Source organism: Belonocnema kinseyi, chromosome 2, assembly GCF_010883055.1.
Source record: "Belonocnema kinseyi isolate 2016_QV_RU_SX_M_011 chromosome 2, B_treatae_v1, whole genome shotgun sequence".
Taxonomy (NCBI): domain Eukaryota; kingdom Metazoa; phylum Arthropoda; class Insecta; order Hymenoptera; family Cynipidae; genus Belonocnema; species Belonocnema kinseyi.
The window spans coordinates 2,422,918-2,434,384 of NC_046658.1; the positions used below are offsets into that span (position 1 = coordinate 2,422,918).

At 32.5% G+C, this 11,467-nt stretch overlaps 1 protein-coding gene across 1 annotated transcript in view; it reads left to right on the plus strand.

Annotated features, from left to right (window-relative positions):
- The window catches only part of LOC117168084, a 41,621-nt gene extending 30,498 nt beyond the window's left edge, over nt 1-11,123 (plus strand). Inside the window, exons 2-3 of the mRNA XM_033353451.1 lie at nt 1,424-1,484; nt 10,749-11,123. Coding sequence (XP_033209342.1) covers nt 1,424-1,484; nt 10,749-10,989 — 302 coding nt within the window. The 3' untranslated portion in view covers nt 10,990-11,123. The remainder of the gene's footprint in view (nt 1-1,423; nt 1,485-10,748) is intronic.
- The last annotated feature ends 344 nt before the right edge of the window (nt 11,124-11,467 follow it).

Consider the following 11,467-nt stretch of genomic DNA (forward strand, 5'->3'; position numbering starts at 1 on the left):
CGAAGTGTTCCGACCGGCAATCGTGCACCTTCGAGTTTTCAAATTCAGAAGAGGAGAAATGGGTTGCGCGCGCAACCCAGGCATTTATATCGTCCCCTACCATATTCACACAGACATAGACGTGTCATAGTATTGGACCACGTCTCGTTTCAGATCTGGGATCACTGTGGGTAGATTGCCAGTCGGCGCCAAGCTTCTGGGGAGAGTTCTTGTTTGGCCAGTGACTTATTTTCAATTCGTAACATTGAGTTACGAATTGAATTACTTTATGTAGGTAGGAAGGATAAAAGACAAGGCTGTCAGGCAAAAATTAAGTTAGTACCCAATAAGGGCATTTAACCTTGTTCAAGGAATTTTTGAAAATTAAAGCTATTAATTGGAAAGTAAAGTCCTATTTTCTCTCAGTGAGTCATGCTCAGCACGGGTTGTTGGTTCTCACGGACCTGAATTGGAGAGTGGTCCCGCTCGCGATTAAGCGACCCATTAAATGGTGGGAACTTAATCGCGCCAATTCTCGTTTTCTTTCCATGTTAATCGAGATTGCAGTGCTGGTCATGAGCACTTTGTAAGAAATTGATGATCCATGTACAATATGAAGCGAAATACTGATTTGAACAATCCTCCCACCATTTATTGAATACGCGACCCGTTAAAAGTCGGGAACTTATTCAATAGGCTTTAGAATCAGTATTATGCATTCAAATTCTTTAAATTGCATGTGAAGGGTCAACCATTTTGAGAAATTAATTTCACAATATCTTAGGAATTACAACAAAAATTCCCAAAATAGATAGGTGAAATTAATATTCAAAATCAGAGAAATGGGAGGTAGGTAAATTTTCATTATTATCTATTAAAAGGGCCTGATGAATTACTAACCCTATAAAATCTGGGAAGCTTAAGTGGTTAGGAAAATAATGCAAAATTCTGAACTGAAAACATTACCCCACGGTTTGCTCAGAATGGCGCATTATTTACAAAATCAATTGCACATAGAAAAACGGAAATTTCCAGCCTTTTCTTTTTCGTGGGCAAACGAAGTTGAAATAAGTCAATTAGGGTGAAGCGTGAATAAATAGCCTTAACAATCTCAGGGTTAAAAACGAATTCGCAACTCAATTAGGTTCTCGCTTCTGGGCATCCAATTTCCAAAATTTTGATTATTGTGAGATTTCACTGCTAAATAACTCTTCAATATAACCTCCACAAAAGTAGCAAAATTCACATGTTTTTCGCCGATGCAATAGCACATCCTGGATCAAAAGACTTACATTTCTACCGATTTTCTAGTTAAAAACTACTTTAGAATTTAGAGACTCAGAATGGAAAAAAGCCAATTACAATTTAATAATAATTGGGAGCCTCAATTTGTAGGACAAGTGTCTTTCTTTTTAAATGTAAATAACAAGTCATTACGTTTCAGATTTATCGTCCTTCCATGATTGGCTCCGACATTCCAGTACCAGTTTCCTGATAAGGACACAGTAAGTTGTCAATAGCTTTGAATTCACTTGGATCGATTTGATTGAGAGGGAAAAATTGACACATTTAAATTTGTAAACTAAAACTTAACAAGGACCATTATGAAAAAAGGCATGTCCCAGATCCAGGAGTCTCATCAAAATAATAATTAGTACAAAATAAATGACGCTACTTAATTTGACGTTTAATAAGATAGAGAATAACGTAACAACTGGTACCCCTGGTGGAACCCAGAAGTTATTTAAAGAGAAAGGGATTGTGAATATTCGTGGATTCGATATACGAAAATTTTAAGAAGAGAATTAGGAAGCAGGTGTTTAGCAAAAATAAACATCGCATAACTCGTGGCGCCGGATCAATTACAGGCCCATTGTGAGTGATCGCAGACGTCACAAACATATCAATCAAATTAACCTAAATTAAATGAATATTATCACTTCGTAAAAGTAAACGTATTGACCTTCCTAATGGAAACCATAATAGAGAACCTAATCGAATTTATAAACACAAAAGAAATTCTCACGCTCTGCGTGATGGAATTGTGAATTATCACAATTATATAGTGAATCGAGTTCGAAGAAAAATGATGCAGAAAATCCTGGTAGATCGAGCGTCAATGCTGTAAATGAACCTACCACCGAACCTAAGCAAAAAAATGAACAACCATATTCTGATGATAAAAAATTTAATATTATCATGGGTTATATGAGCAACTTAAGGGCGAGAGTTGACGATACATTTACCAATCAAAATAGAGTCTATGAATATGTGAAAGAAAATCATAAAAAAAACTAATCAAGAACTCTCGGTTGTTCATGAACGAATTGATCTTTTTGCAAAGAACTTAACCGAAAAAATATATGAAAATGTTAGTAGTTCAAACGAAAAATGCGAGGCCAAGAGTAAATATTTAGAAGAAAACATAGTAGATGTTGAACATAAAGTAAATTCACCAACAAAAGTTAGTGAAGAAATACTTGAAAATCAAGCCGAATTATTAGTGGCAAATATGCAAAATAGGAAGCGCTTACAGGACATTGACGAGCAACAATATATTCTAGAAATACGCGTTGACAGGAACTCCGGGTCGAGCAATGTTAAAACGCCCTGGTTAAAAAGTTATCCAGTTCCGAAATTTTCTGGTAGAGAAGGCGAGCGACCTATGAGGTTTTTGTATGATTTTGAGTCATATTTAAAAGCGATTGATGCTAGAAAGAATGATTTTAAGTTCGTAATACAATTATGTTTGGTAGAAAGGGCCGGAGAATGGTGGAATATGATTTGGGAAGACATAAATTATGATCCGCCAATTGTCGAGAGAAATTTATTAAGAAATTTTGGAATAATGATATTAGATTTGAAGTCGGGAAGGATTTGTAGTACGGTCATTATCTGCCTGTAAAGCTTTCAAGGTCAGAATATGCAACGAGAATGATAAACAATGCAAAAAACTTAATTCCACCGCCCTGCGAAAGCGAAATTGTAAAATTCTTATCGAGGCATATTACAAAAGAAATTCAAACTGCATTAATTATGAGAAATGCTAATACTAAAGAAGAACTAACCGAGTTTTTAGAAGAATTGGACCAAGCAGGGCCGTTAAATTTTTCTGAGTATTAATCTCCACGTCCAAACTCTGTATATAATCAAAATTATCATAATGGACAGCAAAATTTTCGTCCACATGATAGAAATAATTTCAGAGGTAATAATAAATATTTCAATCAGCTTTATTCGTGAGAAGATCAAAATAACGACAAGTGCGAGTATGATCAGCGAAGATCAAATTTTGAAAATTACGAATCGAGATACAAAAATAATTATTTAGATAAAAATCGCGATCATGACGGTCGAAATCAATTTGAAGATCGAAATCAAAATTATAATTATTGGGGAAGATATGAGGACAGAAACCGAGGTTTTTAAAACAGACAGAACCGTGGTGCCTACAACAACACGAGTCGTGATCATCAGAGTTATGAATATGAAAATCATCAAAATCGGACTATTAATAATCGTGATTCAAATTATGATGCTTTCGCTGATGAACCTCGTAATGGTCAATATAATCAGAATCAGTGGTCAAATGGTTCTAATTACGCGAATGCGACCAATTCTAATAATAATTATAATGGCAATAGAAAACAGTTAAGCGGAACTGTCTAGAATCAAATATATAGGCGAGAAAATAACGCATATCAAAATGTAAGCTCTCGAAATGGGCAAAATGATCTACAAAATGATCAAAAAGATGTAAGAAAAACGAATGGGTCAAATGAAATGGTCCAAAATAAGTATGGAATCAAGCATACACATTGTCTAGAAAATCAGGTTGATATTAAAGATTGTTTAGATAGTCACGAGGACTCGGGAAATGGCTGAGCCTCAATTTGATTAAATGTACTACAATAGAGACAAATCCGAGGTCTAATGATTTAAAAAAATTCTCTTCCATTAAACATGCGTGGCGATTTATTACAAAATGATGATAATGAGATAATAAGGCCTCTTCATAAATGCCTAATTTTACAAATCGCGATACAGAATGTTAGAACGAAAGCATTAATTGATACAGGTAGTGAGGTTACCTGCATTTCTGAAACCTTATTTGAAAATAATGTTGAAGCGTTCAGAAAATGCGAATTATTACCTATAGTGGGCACAAGGAAAGTTGGTGCTACAGGAGCAAAGCCTGTGAAATAAAAAAATCAAGCAGATGCAAATTTTAAAATGAGCAACTGGTATGGTGCCTATGTATTTTTGATTATTCCTAAATTGAATAAAAAGTGTATAATTGGGATTGATATATTTAAAAAATTTGAAAGTAAAATTGATTTCGAATAAAATATTATTGAAGTGAAAGATAAGGGAAAAACGATAAAAGTGAAATTAATGGACGAAGATCCAAAGCGTATACGAGTAATATTTGATCCTGAAAATTTTCAAATGGAGAAAGAAAGAAATTGTTTAGGAAAATGTTTAGAAATTGAAGAAACCCATCCAAGTGTCGTATTTGAATTAAATAATATTAAAAATTATGATGATGTTCAAAATCAATTTGCATTGCGTGATGAAGAAATTAAGGAAAAGGTAGCACAGTGCACTCTATTAGATACAAATGATAAAGAGCGATTTTAGAAGCTGATACAGCGTTATAAAAATGTATTTTCAACAAAAAAAACCCGGTCGGATCTCTGTACATAAAGAAGAATTAGAAATAATTGACAAAATGCCTTTTTTAATGAGGACATCTCCGGTGCCTCTGTTTCTCAGGAGTAAGATGAAAGAAGAGATAGAAAAATTATTAGAGTTAGGCATTATTCAACATTCAAATAGTGCGTATATGAATCCATTAGTAATTACGACAAAAAAAGATGGATCAATTCGCATATGTTTAGATGCGCGTAAATTGAATGAATTAATGACAAATGATGACGAATGCGCTGAACCAACCGAGGTTCTGTTCCAAAGATGTGCAGGAACGATGGTCATGGCAACACTTGATCATGTGAGCAGTTTTTGGCAGGTGCAGCTGCACTCTAATTCAATTAAATACACGGCCTTCCTACATGAAGGAAAATTTTATTGATTTAAAGTTACACCCTTTGGATTGAAAACGAGCACTGCGGCGTTAGTTACGGCTTTAGATCTAGTTTTAAGAGGAATAGGAGATTTTGTAATCACTTTCATCGATGATATGCTATATACATCTCAGAACATCTCAGAACACTTACATCATCTCGAATTGTTATTCCAACGTCTACTGGACCACAATATCACTGTTAATTTTGAAAAATCTCACTTTTTCCGTCCAGAGTTAAAAATGCTGGGACACATCCTCACACCTATAGGGATTAAACCCAATCCATCTAAAATTCAAATCACTCATGATTTTCCAACACCAAGAAATTTAAAGGAACTAAGAAGGTTTTTAGGGCTTATAAACTATTACACAAAATTCACTGATAAAAATGCCCAAAAAATTGTCCCTCTACTTGAATTATTAAGAGTAGGAAACAAATGGTTTCGGGAGAAAGAAAAAGATGATGATTTTAAAAAAGTCACGGGACTGTTTTGTGAATTTGTAATTCTTACGTACCCAGATCTCACAAAGCCATTCTACCTTCAAACAAATGCCAGTGACGTAGCACTAGGGGCCATACTTTATCAAACAAATGAAAAATAAGAACATTTAGCAATCTCGTTCGCTAGCCGAACATTGAAAGGATCTGAATGATCGTATTATACTACTGAAATAGAATTGCTTGCTATAGTATGAGCACTTATAAAATTCAGGTATTATGCGTTTGGGGCGAAATTAATTATCCGCACAGATCACAAAGCACCAGTTTTTCTTAAAACATGCAAATTGGTGAACGGATGATTGACGAGATGGATTATGGTAATCCAAGACTACTGGTTCGAAATAGAATATTGTGAAGGTAAATATAATTTAGTAGCTGATGTTTTAATTAGAATACCCTTTAAAGAATCGGATTTTTCGATTGATTTAAACGAAGGGAAAATATTTTTATATGCACTAGCAAAGAGACCATCATCGGAACTAAGAGAACGATTGAAGAATCTCATAATTGAACAAAAGGAGGATCCTATCGAGGTTTTTCCGAACACTCATCAAAGAACGTCACAACAGATGGTGGGGTTGGATACGGGTGATAGAAAATTTCATGAATGAAACACATCATGAAACAACCGAATTAACACCCATTGAACTGCAACTAAACATCAAGTCAAAAAGGGCTTGGGAAAATTGGTTGAAACTACCTCCTTCAACAAATGAAATGTGATATGAGAGAAAAATAGAAATGACTAGAGACAAAACAATTCAAAAAGGGAAAAAAGAGCAGAGGCATTTAATCGCACACATAAAATTACTAAATTAATAGTCGGTGATAAGGTACGTTTAAAGCTACTGAATAGATCGAATAAAAGCAACAAACTATTGGGTAAATTCCTACAAATTTATTATGGACCCTACGAATTAAAAAAAGAGATAAAACCAGGAACATTCATCCTGTGGGATCCTGGAAAAGAAGAAGAAAAGGGGATGTAACACCCACAGGACCTAAAAAAGTACACCCAGAGAAGAGAAGAACAAAACATCGACAACTGTAAATAAACATATAAGAGTATTAGTAATATAATGTTATATATATAATATAAAAATAAAAAATTATAAAATACATTGGAAAGAACCGCGACTAGAGGAAAATTGGACAAAATGAGTCACATATAAAAAAGAAAAGAAAGAAAGAAAATAAATCACATGTAAATAAACGCATAAGAGAATTAGCAACATAAAAATAAGAAATAAAAAAATTATAAAATATATTATAGAAAAGCGACAATAGCAAAATTAGACAAAACATGTCACACGAAAATAGGATTTATAAAATTAGAAGTAAGCGCAAGAACCATAATTGTTACAATAATTCGTAGCAAATAAGATTGTAAACACAAATATTGATGAAAATAAAGACTAGACAAAAAAAATACCATTCAAAAGAAAAACATTAAACAAAACCTACAGAAGAAGAGAAAAAAAACACATAGAAAATAATAAATGATACCATAAACTAGAAAGTAAAGAATAAGTAAAAATATGAAAGAAAAATTAAAAAGAATAATATGTAGAGAAAAGAAAAACTCCATCCTAGTATAACTAGAAAAAGAAGAAAAAACTATATACAAAAAAAGGAACTAGTTATACATATGCGGATAAGTTAATGTAGGAAGGACATGTATATGGGAAAGAGAAAACAAGATGAAAGAATCTGTAATTAAAACCATCAATGACAATTGGTATTTACAAAAAGAAACCACAACATGTTTCCAGTATAAATGCGAACATTTTCAGTATAGGGTTGACTCTTGACCTAACCGGATCACGAGAACATAATAGACCGTGGGCTCACAACGTAAATGGGAACGTGATACGGAATTGGTGTACATGTAGGGGCTGACGTTAGAAATAGCACCTGCGCATTGCCAGTCACTTACCTGGATGCAAAAGTATTGCCAGGCGGCTTCGAAGTTGCCGGACATTCAGGTGAAATTTCTTGAAATTGATTTTCCAAGAAAACGTTTGAAACAAAAGTTAGCCCACTCCCAGAGATACATATTTTCATTGGTATATCATTTTTTGATAAAATTGATACATTTGGAGAAAAAATCGATTAAAGAAATACCATAACCATAAAAAGCCCTTTTTATTGACAAAAAGTGATTTTTTCAAAAATTACTAAAAGACAAAAGGTACTCTATTACAGGTATACGGAGATACGTTCGATCTTGATTACCGTGACGAATGTCAAGTTTCCCAGACCCAGTGTGGGTCATTGGTGTAGGCATTACAAATTCTTCGTGGTGCATTTTTAATGCAGTTCTATAGCATTAAAAATGCAATCGTAATGCCTACGCCAATGACCCACGCTGGGTCTGGGAAACTTGACATTCGTCACGGTAATAAAGATCGAACGTATCTCCGCGACAAAACATAAACTTTAACAATAATAAATAATGGATATTTTAAAGTAAAGCGATTTGGTTGTTTCATTTTTATAATCATATTCACCTTTATTACAACTTTCTACGATAATCAAAAGCTGAGAACGTGACACTGATTATGATTATTTATAGCAGAATAAGTCATTGTTTTAACTAAAAGTGGCTGACGCCAATTCTTTGCCCAAGACTGACTTTATTCGTGTACTAATTTTGAGCACACCTTCTTTTAAATTGCTAAAGATACAGCAGGTGATAGAAAAAATGGGAAAAAGAAGGGAAAATGCGAATAACTTAGAAAATGTTAACACTTTGATCAAATACTTCTAATTAATCTTGGAGTATACCTGTAATAGAGTACCTTTTGTCTTGTAATAATTTTCGAAAAAATCACTTTTTGTCAATAAAAAGGGCTTTTTATTGTTATGGTATTTATTTAATCGATATTTTCTCCAAATGTATCAATTAAAAAAAAAAAAATGATATACCAATGAAAATATGCATCTCTGGGAGTGGGCCAACTTTTGTTTCAAACTTTTTCCTGTAAAATCAATTTCAAGATATTTCACCTGAATGTCCGGCGACTTCGAAGCCGCCCGGCAACACTTTTGCATCGAGTTAAGTGCCTGGCAATGCGCAGGTGCTATTTCTAATGTCAGCCCTTACATGTGCACCAATTTTCAACCTTATCCGAGTCACGTTAGTTAACTGCCAAAAATTCGCACCTTTGACAGGTCGCCACAGGTAAACGCATCCACTCACACCTGCCAGGCACCCATTTTTACGTTCCTCATCATCAGACGAACATCTCATGTGAAAATTGGCCTTATCCGTATCACGTTCCCATTTACGTTGTGAGCCCACGGTCTATAAACCTTACACCATACAATTAAAGTCAGTGAATTGTTAGAGAAATTTGATCAGTGACTATAACTTTGAAAAATTATACAAATACAGGAATAAAAAGCAAGAAATGGAGTTCAAACAACAGGTAAATTAAAATAAATAAGCAAAAATAAAAGAACAGATTAATCTCACAAAATCGTTAAAAACACCCTAGACTTGATGTTTTATGTAACTATAAGGTGAAAAGAAAAATGTTATTTGTACACAAAGAAAACCATAACAAATAATAATAATCATTAACAATGATCTAGATCAGAATACGAAAAATGAAAAAAATAGGAATAATGCAATGGTAAAAGCCATGAGGGACGTGGGACGTCAAGCCCACGAAAGACATGAAAAACCCTCGCTTTGGTTTGGAAAGAAGACGACCAGGCACACCTACATAACACGAAAGAAATTAATTTTCAACTAAAATTATAATGTTTCAACGAAAATTTGAATAAATAAATTTTAATGTATGTATTTTCAGTTGAAAAATAATTATCAACCCCAAAATATCAAAGTCTCAACAAAATATTTAAATTATCAAGCAAAACATTTAATTTGCAAACAAATAATTTAATTTTTAAACCAATTACTTTCTACTGAAAACAGAAATTCAAAACTTTCAAAATCAATTTTAAAACAACAAAAATTTTTCTTAACAAAATAGATAAATTTTCAACGAAAAACGGTTAAATTATCAGTTTAAAATATCAGTTTACAACCAACAATTATTCAGAAAAATAGTTTAATTTCCAAAAAAATAGATGAACTTTTAACCATGTATACCAAAATAAAAGAAGTTTCATCGAAAAATGCATTTGCATCCAAAGAAATGAATTCTTGATTAAAATAGATGAATTTTTAAACAAGAAGAATAATTTTCTACCAAAAAAGAAGAATTTTTGACTTAGAAAGGTCAATTTCCCACCAAAAAAATTCAACCAAAAATGATACAGTTAAATTTTTAGTATAAGAAAATGTTTTTTCAACAACAAAAAAATCGAATTTTCAACAAAACAATAAAATTATGAACCAAAATAGTTATTTAAAAAAAATTTTAATTTATAATAGTTTAATTTTCGATGGGTAAAATGGATTTTCAACGGGGTCGTATTTAAAAGGCTGTGTGCTATTTCGGTGATATTCAAAGTAGAATATAAATATATTTTTTTAATGATAAGATTTAAATCATCCAATTACAAAAAAGTCCGATAATACAGAAATAGACGATCTAGGTACGAGATTCAGTCCGAGGAAAAGCAAAAGTAAAAGATTTTGCTCTGTTTTCGGATGTTCAAGCATGGCTAGCAAAAACCTAGATGTTAGATTTCATCAATATTACTCTTGTCTAAAAAAGGCTTTGTTAAAGTGGTTAATAAAAATAAGTCTGAAGAAATGATCGATCGGAGAAAGCGATGGAAAAAGGTTCTAAAACTAGAGAAGTAGGTTATCTCAAACATATGTGTGTTTTTTCTTTACATTTTAAAAGTGAGGATTACTCATTTCGAACAGATCAGTTCACATGGATTTCTAGAGAAAAATATATTTTCTAATATTTTGAATTTACAAATAATTTAGATATACGATTTAAGCCATCTTAATTGTCCTTAGTTTTATTTTATAACCTCAGAATTTGTATAGGAACTAATTGCAATTTCCCTAAAATACTTAAAGCAAACTCGTTTTTATATTTATTCATATCGAAAATATTTTGAAAACTTGAGTATTGCCTGGTTGAAGTTTTTCTCAAAAACTGCCAAGAAAATATTATTATTAGAGTGATTAATTTTCTTCTTTATATATAAAAAAACATGCTCAATTATGATCTGAAACTGTACTTTTTGTAGATTGCAGTGCAGGGAAAAGGTACTTAAAACTGGTACCGCAAACTGGACTATTATAAACGAAGAACAATTAGCTTTATGCTCATTTGATCATCTGGCTGGTTTACAGAAAATAATGTGTCCAGCGTGTCACACCTTTTCTCCTTCCACAAAATTTCTACACGAAGTAGTGGATAACGTAAATTTACGAATTTCAGCAATGCTGAGCGACATCTTCGACATACTAAGCACGGAAAACGATTAAAATTCACTAACAACACAATGTATTAGTTGCAACGTGACCCTATTGTCGCCGGTCATCTTTGTTTAAATCCCCCTTCTGACGTCATGATTTCAGATCCCATACAAAATTATTTTTCTACGAAAAATGGAATGGAATGAATTCTGAGAGAAAATTCAAAAAAAGATCACAATTTTTTAAAATTATTTTGTAATTTTGCCATATTATATAATTTTAGAAAAAAATTAGGAATTTAATTCTTATTAAGCCTTCTTGCGCAATTTTGTTGCACCATTTTTTGTTATGTTTATGTTGGTTTGTAAAGTTTGCTTTCAAATTTTAGTAAGTTTACGTGATATTCAGAAATTTTGAAACGTACTTAAAAATAATTCAAAAAGATTTTGAAACACATCAAACGATTTCCTAAAATTTAAAAGAAGAGTATAAAAGATTTTAAAGCAAAATGTTTCAATTTGATGCGATTAAAAAGTTTTAAAAAACG